We start from the raw sequence: 16,507 nt of genomic DNA, 5'->3' as shown, positions 1-16,507 counted from the left end.
ATGCATGTGATTTAGCTAAAAATTGACATTTTTTGTCATTAATCGCGATAATGAGCCCAAGTATCTTCGATACTACAATATTAACAGTTGCCCCCATTCAACAAGTAAATTGAAATGGACAAAAATCGGAGCACAGTTCCTACGAGGCTAAAAGCTATCGACTGCTACATTTAAAATCACATTATCAGAGGTGAACATTCGTAAAAGTCTGAATAAAACTATCACTGGCCGTACTCTCATAATTTACAAAATTTTGATACTCACTGTCAGACAGAAAAGCTTCACTAAAAGGGCCGCTAACCTGTCTCATGTTTCCTCCCTGCATATTTTCAAGAGGATACATTGAAAGATCTGAATCCAAAATATACCCTGTCTGCTCGGAAACATATCTTGTCACTGGCTTGCTCCCTGAAAACATGCTACAAGATACCATTCTTTGAGTGGGACGTACACGAGTAGAGTGAATGCTGAACATTGAGGAAAATGAATGAACATTGCCATTATCAGAATAATCAGCGGTACTGAATGAATCTCGTGTACTTTCACTGGTGAAAGATGCTTCATCTGAACTAGTGAAAAGGGACCAATCACTGGTTGTAGCATCAGAAAATAATTCGGGATGATCCGCATGCATTTCAACGGCTTGATTATATCTATTGTTGGACCAGGGAACATCTAGTCCTACTTTGGAAGAATTATGAGTTTTGGTGATACAGGACCTTGAGGACTTGACAACTTGCTGCTTTCTAGCATTCTTTATATAGGCTCTTGGTGGTCGAGGAAAAGACCTATCGAAACAACATAAAGTTCAAAATCTCAAAGATGGCAAACTTTAATAGTCATGCTTAGCTGTTGCTCGAGCTTTCCACAAAAGCACATGAAACATTGTCAATGATACTACAATGAAATTGCAAACAATAGTAGCTACAATTCACCTTAATATTGCAGTGTCAGCAAATCATGTATGAAAACTAGTGGTTTTAAAACTAGCCATCTAAAATTCTTAAAGACTCTTAAATGTTTCCTCTCATTGGCTTTAATTGAGTTTTATAACTATAAAGACCAAAAGAGAAGTCGACTTTTGAAACATCTCGAAAGCAATTACTTTAAAAGGTAAGGCAAGTTTCTATCATTTATAAAAAAAAAAGCTTAAAACCTTTCGTCAATGACTCCTAGAAAAACTACATGTATTTCGACAAACGACAGCACAAGTTCCTTCCCTCTTTTCAACCATGGGAGGAGGGGGTGGAGGGGGGCAACTTTGAAGTTAGAAAGTGTTTCCTAATGCATAAGAACAAGGACTTTTGTGGTCAAGTAAAGAAAAAACCATTCTCTAGTAGTTCTACCACTTAGTAGATTTCATTAAAGTGCTCACATTCAAATCGCAAGACACTGTATACAGATCAACCAAGCAAAGGCTTTTTATTTTTAACAGGAAAATGTTAATAAATTTGAGTTACCTCATGTAGAACAAGATATATGCTCCTTCTGACATCACCTGGCTCATGGACACTGGTTGAACCTGATGACAATCACCATGAGTACTAGAGCACAACATAATAAAAGCATCTAATTTGGTAGCATCAGTTTACAATTGCTTTCACAGGTTTAGAGATAAAACTACGTACATCTTGATACCCTAAACCCAACCGAGGTGATAGTCATTCACAACATAGAAATGTCGCCTCTTCAAATTAATAGCTTGTCATTATTGTAAGCCAGGTCATTTTTTTGCCAAACAAACTGCTATTCTAGGATGTCTCATTTTGTTAAGTACATCAAACACATTAGAACATCTACTTTCCTCTTCTCTAATTTTGGGGATCGATGGTAGGAAAAGAGGTTAAGGGATATAAAGTGGTCTATGGATCGGAAACTACATTTTAGACCAAAGTGCCAAATATCACGTAAGAAAGAAACTTCAGAATGTGATAAATGAACGTGTTTACTCATGAGAAATTAATTGCTAGTTCTGTTTTGAATCCTTAGAAGAAAAAGTGCAGCGATGAGCTGTGGAGTGAACCATAATACCTTGCATCTAAAGATGCCCTGGGAAACAAAATTATTGGATAACTAATCTAATTTGCTAAAAGGCAAAGAAGCTGTCATGGTAGTGTCATGTAATTGATCATAGAATGAATATTAACAAGCAATATAAGGTATTTAAAAGAGAAAAACAAACAGGAAACAAAAAAGGGAATTGGCTCTAAGGGATTACCACTGTATCATCTATCCTGTACCAATTTTCCTGCAGATCCTTCACATAAGATACATAGTGTCCAGAAAATGATGCATTTAATGTATCCACGTGCACAACCACGCCATAAAGCATGTAGAGCGGAGGGCAGTCATTTGAGCCTGTCATAAATGGGACCATGTCCAGCATCTCTGGAAAAGTAATGCATTTGTTTATCTTGCCATAATTTCCTTCCTGCACAAGGAAAACCATAATTTTTCTTTTATGTAATTCCCAAAGCATAGCAAGTCATTACAGTCTAATAATTCAACAATAACCTAGGTGAAAACCACATAAAAAGGACAAATAAATCACTTGCATGGTAAAAATTACACAGGCAACGATACCAATTCTCCAATATAACAGATGAAGCACGAGATGCCTAGTCTGAACTGCTATCCATTCTACAATCTCCTTCATGAGTGATGATGCTGATAGCCAGCAGCCCAGCATGTATGCATCAATAATGCAAACATCTTTAAAGCCTTTTGATCAGGTGTAAAGTACTCATTTTTTAAGAAGTTCAGCACACAAATAACTTCTTATAATAACATAGCAATCTCTTTTCATGCTGACTATAATACTTTTTAAAAAGCAGTAATAAACATGGGTGCTCAAAAGACGACCAAAAAGTATGCATTGCCTAGGTGCTGATATTATTAGGTGAAAATGTGAAATCAACTATACAAATATCTATCTAGTCCTCTTCTCTGACGCTTTATGTAACCAGAGCTATGTTATGAGATGAGACAAGTTTTCTTTAATATGTCAATAAAATTAGGCAGGATTCATATTGGGTGTGTTCAAGGCTCAATGAAAATAGTAATGATAAATTATTATATAAAACATCGAAAGGGAAAAATCAATAAAATGAGAAGCATAGACCAAGATAATGCAGGGTGGAGCAAAACCTGAAACCTCTTTAATACAATCGTAAGAATGTTGGGAGCCTCATCAATGCTCAACTGCTTTCTAGCCCGCACGTAAGAAGCACACCTTTTCATGCAAATGTATGGGTGTTACTTGATTAAATCCAAACCACTAAAATGATTTAAAGCATCCTATTAATCAAAAAAAATTTGTCAAACCTTCCACATCTGTACATGTTCTCTCCATCTAAATCTTCAGGATTAGTAAACTGAGTCAGTGCATCTTCCAGTGACTCAACCCATCCAAAGATTTCTAATGTCAGATCCATTATGTTCTCATATCGTTCTGACTCATGGCGACATCTCAAACATACTACCTGTTCGTGAAATTGAAAAACATGTATTGCTATCACATAAAATCAAACACAATAACCAAAACTTTAAATTCTCAGATTGCTGGAAATTCGGGAACATCAATGCTCTCCGTCATTGCTAGAAAATTCCCACAGAATTCACAGATATTCTATACCATTGATTTAAGGCGCCCACCAAATGTCTGTTGAACAAATGTTGTTTCCTGCAAAATGGGGTGAACCTGATTCTCACCACCGGCTTCCTCTAGACATATTGATTGCATTGATGCAACTAGAAGCCTAAGAAAAGGGCATGGATACCAATCAGAAACTTTAAATGTAGGAGTAACTTCCTTCTTTTTCTTATAGGGTTACACCAACCAAAATGACTACATTGCTTTACCAAGAAGGATAATTAACAAGACAAAGAAAATGCAATTTCACTATTTCAATTTAAAATAACCTTAAAAATTCATGTGCATCTTCCTGACTTCCATCACCTATCTGGCAATTTATACTCCGTATGTGCGATAAAATATTGCTTGGAGACAAAGGCCCTGCAGCGTCTCTTAGCATATGCACATGTTGCTCAAGCTCACACATCAAGCACCAATTATTGACGGAGCCTATTATGATATAACAAAATGGACAATTAGGGACCAGAAAATTAGCTCGTCATTAAATCCACTTTTAAAGAAGAAATAGACTTTTTTTACATGTTCTTGAATGTGCTCGGCTCAGAAGGTAGACAACAAGAGGTTTTGTGCAGGTTAAACACTGCAGCACAGCATTTGCATAGCAACTGCATGTTAAAAATAAACGAGAGTTCAGGTTAATAACCTTAAAAACACTAAATGTGTTTTTGTGTTTTTATATTATCAATTAAGAATTTTGAAGTACTAAACAGGTTACAGATACATGCAGATAACTTCGAAACATGAGCCAGTAGTTATCCATTAAATAATTTGTATAACATTTCCAGTCACTCTTATCATTTGTATCAGTATTCTGTGTAAAAGCAACTCTGAGTACAGGTTTTTTGCAGTAAGCTAGGACAGAGGGAGGGGGTTGTAGGGAAAAAGGTCTATGCAAAACTTGTTCGTGTTCCTTACAAAAAGTGATACTGCCCCAAAAGAATTGTGAAAGCCAAAATACAGTATAATTATAAAATGATTTGAAAAACAGAAATCAAAGTTCAAAAGCCTACCATCTTATACAGATGATTTGAAAAACAGAAATCTGATATACTCCGTCTGTTTCAAAATTCTACCCTGCCATTTTGGGATATATTAATTACTCACTCCATATCCTTATACCACTCCTTAATCTGAGAGCTTAAACCATATGGGGTGAAAAGTTTGTAACAAAGAAAGTAATACATTGCAAAAATTGCCCCACACTACTTGTTGGCATAGTTATAATACTTTACTATACTTTTTATCACCATTAAAATATGGTGTGAAGTCCAAATGATTAAATAAATAGATTTTATTCTAGTAAGAAGTACCTGTTTCCACAATTTAGAAGGCCTCTAGGCATCAAGTCAAACACCTCAACTTCAAAGAACTTTGAGAACTTTTCGAAAGGGAACAGCACCTGACATGTATATAAGCGGAGTAATCAACAACAATCTGCTTGATAAAACTACACTGTGAGACAATAGCAATAAGTTGTCCTGTCATTTTGTGCAGTTATCATAGTGACTTTGATTTCCAACTGACCTTCACTTTCTTACAACTATCAACGTCCATTTCAGAGGTAGCTTTCCTGGACATCTTTGATAACTTTTTGAGGCCAACGGATTTCGTTGACCCGATGCTTGTGATACAATTGGTTTCATGTGTGGAGGAGAAGTTGCCCATTTTAGGAGCTTTCGACAAGATTAAAATAGCAAACAGACAAAAAAAAAAAAAATTAAATACATCAGCAGAATACAATAAAGAAGAAACACTGACTTCACTAATATGTAGATCATTATACACATTAGTGATTAGGCACAATACATATAGTGGCATTTTGTAGGACATATATTGTAATCAATTACAAGTATGTAGGATAAGAGAGAAACTATACTAGTAACCAATTAATCTTAAAATGGAAATATGAAGTTACAAAGAGATGTTCAATGATAGGTTATAGAGTGTATATCGTCAACCGCTATCGGTAAAATAGGACTCATAAATACCTTATATTTTCACAAATTTACCTTTCTCTATGTAAACAGTGTGGCCCTCACTACATTCCTCATGTCTCATTTTAAAATTCGCAAGATTCTTTTGTAGCAACAAGAAGAGCAAAATGACATGCTCCCTTTGTCCTAAAAGAACAGTCTACTTGAACTTCTGCATTTATAATAAAAGATTAGTTTTGCTAATCTCTTTATATGTGTAATGCCATATTCCATCATTATATAGAATTCTATTGCTCTGTGCCTATATAAATCATGTCAGATCAATCACTTTCTAAGGTAAATCAATCAATCAATCAAAGCCCTAAATCCAATATGTGGGGTCGACTATATGAACCAAAAGGAAAGTTATAAAAAGTAATCCAGCAGTAGGAACGCAGTGGGTTTCTCACTGGCAGCCCCAAGCCTGGATAAAGGAGGATTACGGTAGGCCAGTGACAACCAGTGTAAAACTTTGTAGCATGGAGGAGTAATTGGTCAATAGAAATTATATAGGGCCTTAAGATATCAAAGAGAATCATGCTCTCACTTAACCTGGACTTACTTGAAACTTTGATGACCTTGCGGTAATAATATTTGTTCAAAACAAACTTATAGAAAGAGTTAATCATTAACTAATCAAGTTAAAATTAAGCTTTATTATGATAAGTTTAATCTCGTTTCTTCATCCTCCTCTCCTATGTCTTTTCACTACTCAAAAAAACAAAAGCAAGCACAGCATGGCACTAGATTCCTTTTCTTATGTGTTTGGTAACCTTGATTTATAGAATTTTGATTATTACCACTTTTCAACATAGGATTATCCATTACTACAAAGAGCTCTTCAATTATTCCCTACCCATTGCCTTAGAAAATTTAAAATATATAAACCATATTATGGAGAAAGCCTCACCAGTCCCCCCACCTACTAGGTTATCACCTTTACCCCAAACTCCATTGTTTTCCACCACCATTCTAGTTGCACCCTAGCATCTACAGCCATCATATACCACACTACTACACTGTGAACCTCTAATTTTGGCTATTACCAATCCTTTGACAGCAATCTTTGTAGTGCAAAGGATCATTGGCTCCATTCTTTGAGGCAAATTGTTAAAAATAGCTAATTATGATACAGATGTAAACCAAAACGAAATGAAAATGACTTAATGTAACAAAATTGATAATCATTGTCCACCAAAAAAAAAAAAAAAAAAAAAAAAAAAAAAAAAAAAAAAAAACCCAATGGAAGTAAAAGAAAGAGACAAAAGGCTCATTAAATCAAGAGTGTGTACTATTCACCTGATTTTCACTTATATGAACTTAATTAATGGAATTTATCTTAACTTATTAGACATATATTAAATTTATTTAAGTTGTAAATAGAACTTGGTAGCCTTATTAATTCTTATCAAAACTAATTTGAGCTTATTTTTCTAAATAATCGTATTGAAATTATTAATCTTTATCAAAACTTATCTTTACTTATGAAGTTAATGTAAACAAGATAAGGCCTAAGAGGTTAACAATCAGGTTTCCATCTATATTGGAATTGGCCACAATCAGATCATCCTGAAAAAAGAATGAGAATGGCCAGTTGGGAGAAAATCCTAAACTCCTAAGAGGGTTGAACACTGGTGTAGTACCTAAATTGAAGAGGAAAAAAGGTAGTAAGGCTGCCATTTTTTATACATTTAACCTCATACTCCTCAGTCCATATATGTTGTTACTGAGATGAATTTTGTCATTACGATAGAAGAGGCAAATAAAAGGGGATAGGAACTAAAAAAAGTAATAAATAAATATAAATAAATAAAAGGAGGCATGTTTGAATTAAGGAGGGGCTTTGGGAGGAGAGAGTGAGGAGTGGAGGGTAAAGGAAAATAACTAAGAAGAGAGGATTTTATGGTTTGAAAACAGCTTTAAGCATAATGTTTACACCAATGTTGTTTTTCCACTAGAGGTTCCTTTTAAGAAATTCAAAAAAAATTAGAGCGTTATTTAGAGAAAAATCTCCAAATACAGAAATATGGATCAATTCGTAAAAAATCAAGCAAAGGTCACCATCCCTAACTTGATAAATAAATTAAATGCCATATGCATGGTTTTTGAGAAAGAGTTGGTAATTGAGAAAGACATTCTATTTAATCAAAATTTCCTTTGCTCCCCATATATTGCATCCTAGGGGGTTTCGCATCCCAAATCACATATTCAACCTTTAATATCTTTGATAATATAAGAGTTCAAAGGATACAAAGTTGATACTATGAGCCTATGATAGTATATATCGAGATGAATCTAACAAGACCTCATATGACTATAATTTCCCTTACAAATAAATCAAAAATATGTGGTTAAAATAGTGTGTGAACTGTATATAAAATGAATGGTACAATATTTAGGGAAACGAGAAAGTATCAAATAAGTAGTATTGTTAAATATAATGAATATACTTTCCCTTATATATAAATGAGAATATGGTTGAAGAGAAGTGTGTGAACAATATAAAAACACAAATGTTGCAATATTTAGGGAATAGAGGATGTATCAAATAGGTGGTTTTGTTACCCCTGTTATGTTATGACGTTTAGCTAACACAATTTACTATCTTAACCCTTTATCCCACAATATTTCCACCTTCCTCTCACTACAGCTTACTTTAGCGATGTATTTCTTACACCCAACCACCTTTTACAATATATCTCTTACTTAATCCACCTTTTTATAAACCCATTATACACACAAAAGTATACTAACAGAGAGAATATTACTTTTAGTGGTTTACAATATAAAATTATTAAATACACTTGTCTAAAATTGCTCCGAAAACAAATAAACAACTAGCATGAACCAAACATAAAAAGATCTTAACTACTGTCTTAATACATGGAAACATATATATATAAAAATAAAATAAAAAAAAAATGAATTCATTCAACATCTATAAACTACAATAATTATGTATCAGAGGACACTAAATCTAGTTTGTTAATACCTGATTCACTAGATCCATGTCCCTTCCTCAATTTTTCCAAATGTGCTTGTTCTCTTGCTACTTTAGGCATTGACTTTCCAGAATCAGATTTGACAAATTTAGATTCTGCTGCACTTTTTAACAAGATGTTATCGCAGTTTGATTTGTTCCTCTTTGTAATTTCTGCACTACAGTTCATTGCTTCTCTTATTGGTAAACTATACCCTGAAGTTACTTTATTCACATTCATGCCTCTTTCAGTAGAAGATAACAAGTTTCGTGTCTGACTTTTGAGCCCATCCTCCAAGTTTGTAGGCTCCTTACCTTTTAACTGCACCAAATGCTGTTTAAATGTTTGATTTTCCAGAAATAAATTGCAACTAGGTGATAAAAGAAACATGAAAAATTGAATAAAAACGTGTCAAGACCCAACCTTATTCCTAGTTGAAGCCTCCTTTGAAGGATCTGAATCATTCCTCAAGTACGTATCATTGGAGATAGATGCTGCTCTACCTTTGCTATCCGGCATTTTCTTAGAGGATCTGCGTAAACCTCGCTTATCTAAGGGTATCCTCTCTTGTCTTGATATCTGACAAGCATCCACAGAAGCTGAAGTATCAGCAGGGGAAGCACCAGAAGAATTGGCATCAGGGAGCTGTGATGGACAGCCATTGAGCTGAAGATATGCACCTTTGTGACAAGAATCCCTCCCAACATCTTCTTCTATTGAAGAAGGCTTTAAAGAAGAGTAGACATCATCTGGCGGCTGGCATTGCTCTTTATGACCTTGCCTCCAATGAATTATCTGACACCTTCCAGAACTGCACTCAGATTAACAATGTAAGTCAAGGTCTCAGGAATAGCCAAGTGAAGAAATTGTCACTTAGAAGCAGAAGTCCTTTGTCCCGAGTGAAAAAGGCTAAGTAACATACTTATCATTACTATATGTTTCAAGGGCACATCGAAAGTCCGGCGAAATAAAAAGGACTTTTTCTTAAGGATATGACCACAATCCTTTGTGATCTCAGAAACTCAGACTTCATTTTGTTGAATCTCATGGAAGTATGTCAAGTCTAGAGATATTAATGTTTAGACATGTTTGAACTCTGTTTTTCTAAAGAGAATTGGATATGCACTTAGACCTGTATTTACGCCCACAGCTAGGTGGACAACACTCTCTACCACTTAGAAAATTAAAATGACAGCAAATTTAGATTTCAAGTAGCTTATTTAATTCCTATAGACCTCCACTCCATCAAGTTGTTACAATTCAGAAAAAATAATTCCCATACGGAAATTGACTGAAGTGCAAGGGTTATCTTTGACGGTAATAATCACTCTGAACCCATTACATAAGGAAAATTTACCCATGGGTTGAGCTCTATAGAGTAGCCACATGCTAAAATTGAATGGATAGAGAAAGGAAAAGGCATTTGATAGCACTGGAGACCATTTAGTTGAGCATCACTGAGCATAGCATTCTCTCTTTTTTCAACATAGACCGCAGCAGTACAAGAACATGCATAGCCACCAATAGCACAGGTAAGGACATACAAGAAAAGTTCATCTGATTTTATTTTATTTTAATAATACAGATAAGTGCAACTAATCTATAGCTAAGAATCACCATGTAGAGGCAGGAATTTCATACATACCTAGCTTCTCCACAGACACCCTCATTATTTAAGTTCGAGTTTTGTGGCTAGGAGAGTCTGTTTTGTTTCCTTCTTCCTTAGTGAAATTTATTCCCTATGTGGCTTCCTTTCATATTTTGATCTGCTAGATTAGTGAGACTAGTTTTCATATGCTTGTTGCTCAAATCACTAACACCCAAACAACTGAATTAGGCCTTTATTGATGAGAAATATACTAGCAGCTTATACAAATGCAATTTCTTTTAGACAACAAAATTCTATTCAAGAAAAAATCAACACAATATGTCTTCCAATATCTATTTAAGCATAGAAACAAGAGCACGAATATCAAGAGATCCCTATTTTGCAGCAAGATTGGCATTATCTTACAACTGGCAATATGTGCATACCAGTATCTGACAGACTTGCATCTAGAGCAGCGTGTTGTAGCCGGGCTATGGCATCTGGCACACTCCCAAAAAGCAGTAGTTGGAGGAGATGCAACAGGAGGAATTACACTAGCAGTTGCCATTGATTCCGGCCTAAAAGACTCCACGTTTGCCTCTTCTACAATTATATTTACCCTCTCTTTCTTATTTGAAGCCTCACTCCATTTCCCAAGTAAGATGTACAAAATCACTGGCAGCACAACCAGGACCAGAAACAGGGCAGGTATATCAGCTTGCCTTGGCTCAAGCATGTCCCTTTCAGCATACTCATATCCAACTATACTTCCAACTGCCGAACTATTGCTGCTCTCTTCGAGCTTTGCAAGTCCAACAAATTTACATCCCCCTTCACCCGAAGGGACTTATATAGAAACCATTTACCAAGACAATTGTAAACTCTTCACCACTCAATTTCCTTACTGTGCCTTACTAAAGCTGCCCCCAAATTGGTCTTCTACTTTTAGACAGGAGCGATATGACCAATCGACAAACCCAACAGAAGCGGCACGAATATACGATCTTACTCTACTGATAGCTCCAAGTCACAGTTTTCTGAAAAAACAACACAAGACCCAGATCAAAATAGCCTCCATGGACATTTTATTAAGAACACATTGAGCAATAACAACCCATTTCGGCTCCTGCCTCGCAAATGGTCCAGGGAGGTCAACTCACATTCAGCACTACCCTATGCAACAGAACATACCGCCTACATGAAAATGAAAGCATCCCCACCAATGACAGAACTTTATAGCTTAAATCTCAAATTTTTGAAAGCACAAAACTATGAGATACACCATTTATCCATTACTCAAATATTGAACAAAAAAAATTAAATAAACCCAAGATTTATGATGAGCTTAAAAGCAAACCCATTTAGTCAAAACATCAGCATTTCAAGTTATGGACACAAATTCATATATTATACCTTTGAAAAAATAAACCCCAATTTATTTAGCAACCTAACATTACTAAAAATTAATTCAATACCCAACAAACCCACCAAAAATTAACTCATTTTTCCACAAAAAAAAACACCAATAAAATTTCAATGAAACATTTTCTAGATTAAGACATCTGAATATAAGTCTTCAAGATCACTTTTAAAGTACAAAAAGAAAATACAAAAAAAAAAAAAAAAAAAAAATTGAAATAAAAAAAGGGAAGTACCTTAATAATGCAATGAAATGCTAAAAACAAATGTGAAAGTGATAATTGAAGTATTTGTGACTTCTCCTTGAAATGAAGAGATACTTTGATTCTGCTGACGGTAACAAGAAAACCTTGTGTCTCTCTCACTTATTCACTCACTCTTTTTCTCTTTCTCTCTCATCCAACTGAACAGTGTATGAATGAGTTTGCTGCTGTAAGAGGTTTTCAATTTTATTTTTTATTTTTTTTTAATTTAATTTGGTTTTTTTTAATTAGTGTAATTTTGTCTTTAAGATTGGTACCTAAATTCAATCTCACCGAACACGTGGAGAGTAGTGATTAGCTGTTTGAGTACTTTCATGGGGTCCCACTTCCTCTGACAGTTGAATTTTTAACAGTAACAATTTTGTACTGTTTAGTTGAGCATATTTTATACAGTACTTTGATAAGAGCACCCTTAAGCATGAACATATAAAAAATTGTTCATGTTACTATTCATATAAAAAAATACTTTCTCTCTCATACACATAAATCAAACAAATAATTTACAACATCCTCCTCTTAACCATGAACCAATAAATAATTGTTCATGTTACTATTCACCTACCCCACTTCAATTTATCTTTTTACTAAAAATTAAAATACATACATAATTAACAATATATTAATCTCATTTAATATGTAATTTATTGTTATTAACGTAATTAGTTACGTTTTAGTATTATGAAATTACAATTAGCATTATTTGCGTGCAAAATTAGCTAAAATTATCGTAATTACCGTTGTTAATTGTCTGCGATTAGCATAATTAGCGTTATTAATTACTTTGTTAATTAAAAGATACAAAATACAAATTTTTTATTAATAGAAAATTTGTGAAAAAAAAAACAACCATAGTGCATTAGACATAACACATACTTAACAACATAATTGAAATCTAATTGTTATTGTTCTTGTTACACCTAAATATCTTCCAAATGTGCTCAACCAAATCGTGTTTTAATTGCAAGTGAGCTTGTTGATCTTCAATCTCTGTTCTTCGTTGCAAATATATATTGATGTCTACTACACGCTCATTACGATACTCGAAGGCGTCCTCGTTAGAACCACTTTGGTTGTCAATGAAGTGAAACGTGTCAGAGTTGTTCAAATATGTATCTCGTTCATCTTCAACGATCATGTTGTGCAATATGATGCACGATAAGATAATTTGTGAAGTATTTGAACATCCCAAGCAAGAAATGGTTTTCTAATTATAGCGAATCGAGATTGTAGAACTCCAAAAGCTCGCTCAACATCTTTCCTCGCTGCTTCTTGATGTTGTGCAAACAATTTATGTTTCTGAATCTGTGGACTAGTGATAGACTTCACAAAAGTAGCCCACTTGGGATAAATACCGTCAATAAGATAATATCCCTTGTTGTATTGATGACCATTAACAAAAAAGCTCACATGAGGTGTACGCCCCTCCAACACATCCTCAAATACAGGAGATCGGTGTAGCACATTTAAGTCCTGTAAGAACCCGGCATCCCGAAGAAAAAATGCCAAATCCACAAGTCTCGATCAGCAACAGCCTCTAATATAAGAGTGGCTACCCCTTTTCTGCCTTGATATTGTCCTTTCCATGCCGTCGGACAATTTTTCCACTCCTAGTGCATACAATCAATGCTTCCGATCATGCCTGGAAATCCACGCTCCTCTCCTATTCGTAGCAGCCTTTCCATATCATGACCATTTGGGCGTCTCAAGTACTGGTCACCGAATTGGTTGATGACACCTTCGGTAAACTTTTCTAATGCCAACTTCGCAGTACTTTCGCTTATTCGTATGTACTCGTCACAAGCGTTGGCGGCTAAACCGTAAGACAGCTTCCGAATTGGTGCAGTGCACTTTTGTAGTGGAGACAAGCCTAGACGGCCAGTAGCATCTCTCTTTTGTTGGAACCATGTATCATTTTCTGTTACTGCATACATAACACGTTCAAAGACATGCTTGTGCATTCGGAATCTACGTCGGAAAAGGTCACTTGGGTAGACTGGAACTTCTGCAAAGTAATCATTGTACAACCGCACATGACCTTCTTCATGTCGTCTATCACCTCGGGGAACAGATTTGCGCGAGCGCCGTGGTGGAGGTGTTGCCATCGAGGCTAGGATTGGGAGGTAAGTGGAGGTGACTGTGTCAATCATGTCATCTATTTCCCTCTCTTCTCGAGCTAATGCTTCCCTTCTATCCTCATCAGAGCTATCAGTGGAGCTTATATTAATTTTGTAGGAATCCATTTTCTTCTTGTGTTATATGAAAGAGTAAAAGTTGTTAGTTTCAGAATTAAATTAGGGTTTTAATGAGGAAAGGTTGCACTTTCGCAGACGTAGTTTGAATCTTATATAAAAATGATCAATGATATGAATGCACAAGTGCATCACATGAAAATTAAATAAAACTTTATGTAGATTTGACAACTCAATGAATTCTGAAAAGTCATCACTTGGAAGACCATTACATGTAATAAATGGATTCTGAAATGTATTTACTTTGACTCTGAAAAGTATTAATAGACTCTGGAAAAGTATTCAAATAGAGTCGTCAAATCAATTGGATTCTGAAAAGTACTTATTGAAATTGACTTAACAAATCACGTGAACAAAGTTTCACACATAAAACGACAAAATATTTAAAATTTTATTACATGGTTGCAATACTATTCATTACACATACAATACTGTTTCGAAGGACAAACACATAAACTAAACATAACACAACTAACCTAACTTGAAACTGAATACATTGAAGGGAAAACAACTTAAAACAGCACTAGCACAATGCAACCTATTCCATAACATAACATTATAATTCCCTAAATTTGCTGAGGTATTCTTGGAGATCGATGATCATCTGATCTTCCCACGGGGCACGAACTTCTTTGGCAAGCAATTATTGGAGCATTTCCCAATTCATTTTATATTGTTGCATCTGAATGTTTCTCTCCTCCAGCTCAATTTGCTTTTGTTTTCTAGCTTCTTTCTTCTTCTCCAACTCGAGCCTTTCCAAATCTCTATCAACGGCCTTATCCCTCATCTTGCCGTACAGTTTAAGTTTGTCACCAAATGATTCGAAAGTATCAAGTGCTTGAGTTGTTACTTCCTTGCCCTTCAACCTCGACTTAGCCTTCTTCGAACCATCAGGACATGGTACAAACTCATCAGTAAAAACGTCTCCACTTGTTGGTGTATTTGGTGTTGATCCACCATCTTCATCCCTTGATCTCTTTCCGCTGCTACTGCTCTCCGGGGTATTAACCGTCGCAGGCTTCTTTGATGGACGACCACGTCCTGACACATGAACTTTTTGCTCAAGAATAGAACGATATCTATCCCACTTCTTAAGTTGGAGCCACTCTTTATAGAACTGGAACTTCCCATATGAGTTCTTATGGATCTTGTGGGCCTCAGCAATCACATCATCAGCATTTTTCCCACTACGCATCCTTGCCTTGTCGATGCTACCACACCACTTGACAACTGGCGGAGCAATTCTTAACCACCGTCCTTTCAGACTACCAACGGTTCTGATGGCGATCTCCTCCGGGTTTGCTTTTCTTGCATCTTCGTAGGACGCTAGAACCCTTTTCCAAAATACATTTGATCTTTGATTTGTTCCGGTTATTTGATCGTTGGTTGTGTTCATGTACGCAGAGATTAAAGCAGTTGTCTCTGCATCATCCCAAATTTTTTTATCGGGCTCTTCAGTGGGTTTAGGAGTGGGATGAGGTGCAGATTGGAAGGTTAGCTGTGTTAGGAGTTCGGTGTAGTTCATTTGGGTGCATGGAACATCCAATTCCTCCTCCTCATCATCGTCTTCTTCATCGTCATCAAGTGCATAATTTTCGTCTGTGCTCCCACCTCCTCCGAGTGTTGACATATGAGAATAACCACTTCCTGAACCATATTCACCATAATTTTGTTGGTTAATTGGTTCAGTTGAGAAGTTTGATTGACTAGGTTGAGCGTAGTTGAAGCTTGGTGGGTAATTTTGACAATTTCCCTCAAAATTCATGGTGAAACTTTGAGGGATTACTTGTGGATAATTTTGTGGGTGATTAGGGGGGGGGGTTTGAACCCAATTTTCTTGATGTATTATATAATTTGGTGGATTTTATTGTGGATTTTTTTTGGATTTACGCTTTGTTTGAGGTTTTGGATTATTAAAAGCATAATTAGGAATGTTTGGATCCATAATTTGTAATTTTTTTGTCTAGTTTTGTGAAGAAATCAAATTAAGGTACAAACTATGGTTTAAAAAAAGGTAGTTTTTGGGGTTGTCGAAACTATATCAATATGGATGTCTATTTATAGAGAATGAAAAAATATGACCGTTGGTAATTTATTTTTTTTAAAAAAAATTACATGTTAAAAGTTATTAACGTTACAAAAATTGTAACGTTACAATTTTTTGTAACGTTAATAACCAATCCATACACTCATGCTGGTTACAAGTGGCACAATCTCACAAATTTCCCTTTTTGATTTTTTTTTCTTTTTAATTTTTACTAGATTCACGTGCCTTTTTTAAGTAAAATATTAGCAAAAGCAACTCTTTCTCAGGCAAATAATTTTTGACGAACGGTTAGCATTTCCAAACCATTTGTATTTGTTCATTGCATTGTTCAT

General features: G+C 35.3%; 3 protein-coding genes across 4 annotated transcripts; all 3 read right to left on the bottom strand.

Annotated features, from left to right (window-relative positions):
- Window positions 1-10: 10 nt before the first annotated feature.
- Window positions 11-12,054, bottom strand: LOC145574749 (ubiquitin carboxyl-terminal hydrolase 15-like). 2 transcript variants are annotated; one of them, XM_081632602.1, is made up of 14 exons: window positions 11,853-12,054; window positions 10,644-11,234; window positions 9,033-9,420; window positions 8,621-8,942; window positions 5,180-5,328; window positions 4,966-5,054; window positions 4,175-4,260; window positions 3,922-4,084; window positions 3,635-3,758; window positions 3,325-3,482; window positions 3,148-3,232; window positions 2,219-2,431; window positions 1,461-1,522; window positions 11-788 (listed from the first exon to the last, which is right to left on the bottom strand). In XM_081632602.1, the coding sequence occupies exons 2-14, from the start codon at window positions 10,931-10,933 to the stop codon at window positions 185-187; spliced, it is 2,733 nt and encodes a 910-aa protein (XP_081488728.1). In that variant the 5' UTR covers window positions 10,934-11,234; window positions 11,853-12,054; the 3' UTR covers window positions 11-184. The 2 variants fall into 2 exon arrangements, with proteins under 2 accessions (XP_081488728.1, XP_081488729.1); XM_081632603.1 differs by having other exon boundaries at window positions 8,621-8,930.
- Window positions 12,055-13,486: 1,432 nt separating this feature from the next.
- On the bottom strand, window positions 13,487-14,119 carry LOC145575485 (uncharacterized). Its single transcript, XM_081633351.1, has one exon. The coding sequence runs from the start codon at window positions 14,117-14,119 to the stop codon at window positions 13,487-13,489; it is 633 nt and encodes a 210-aa protein (XP_081489477.1).
- Window positions 14,120-14,771: 652 nt separating this feature from the next.
- Window positions 14,772-15,893, bottom strand: LOC145575484 (uncharacterized). The gene has a single exon (XM_081633350.1). The coding sequence runs from the start codon at window positions 15,891-15,893 to the stop codon at window positions 14,772-14,774; it is 1,122 nt and encodes a 373-aa protein (XP_081489476.1).
- Window positions 15,894-16,507: the final 614 nt, after the last annotated feature.

Source organism: Chenopodium album, chromosome 13, assembly GCF_948465745.1.
Source record: "Chenopodium album chromosome 13, dcCheAlbu1.1, whole genome shotgun sequence".
Lineage (NCBI taxonomy): Eukaryota > Viridiplantae > Streptophyta > Magnoliopsida > Caryophyllales > Amaranthaceae > Chenopodium > Chenopodium album.
The sequence above is the reverse complement of the archived record's forward strand: the minus strand, read 5'-3'. Positions and strand labels throughout refer to the sequence as shown.

What these genes read in the sequence shown, in the direction of transcription:
- LOC145574749 (XM_081632602.1), bottom strand. Translation starts at nt 10,933, where the DNA reads ATGCTTGAGCCAAGGCAAGCTGATATACCTGCCCTGTTTCTGGTCCTG. An exon ending in ACATGGATCTAGTGAATCAG is followed by an intron (nt 5,329 to 8,620) that starts GTATTAACAAAC and finishes TCTTGTCGAAAG; the next exon opens with CTCCTAAAATGGGCAACTTC. An exon ending in CCGAGCACATTCAAGAACAT is followed by an intron (nt 4,085 to 4,174) that starts GTAAAAAAAGTC and finishes ATATCATAATAG; the next exon opens with GCTCCGTCAATAATTGGTGC.
- LOC145575485 (XM_081633351.1), bottom strand. Translation starts at nt 14,119, where the DNA reads ATGGATTCCTACAAAATTAATATAAGCTCCACTGATAGCTCTGATGAG.
- LOC145575484 (XM_081633350.1), bottom strand. Translation starts at nt 15,893, where the DNA reads ATGAATTTTGAGGGAAATTGTCAAAATTACCCACCAAGCTTCAACTAC.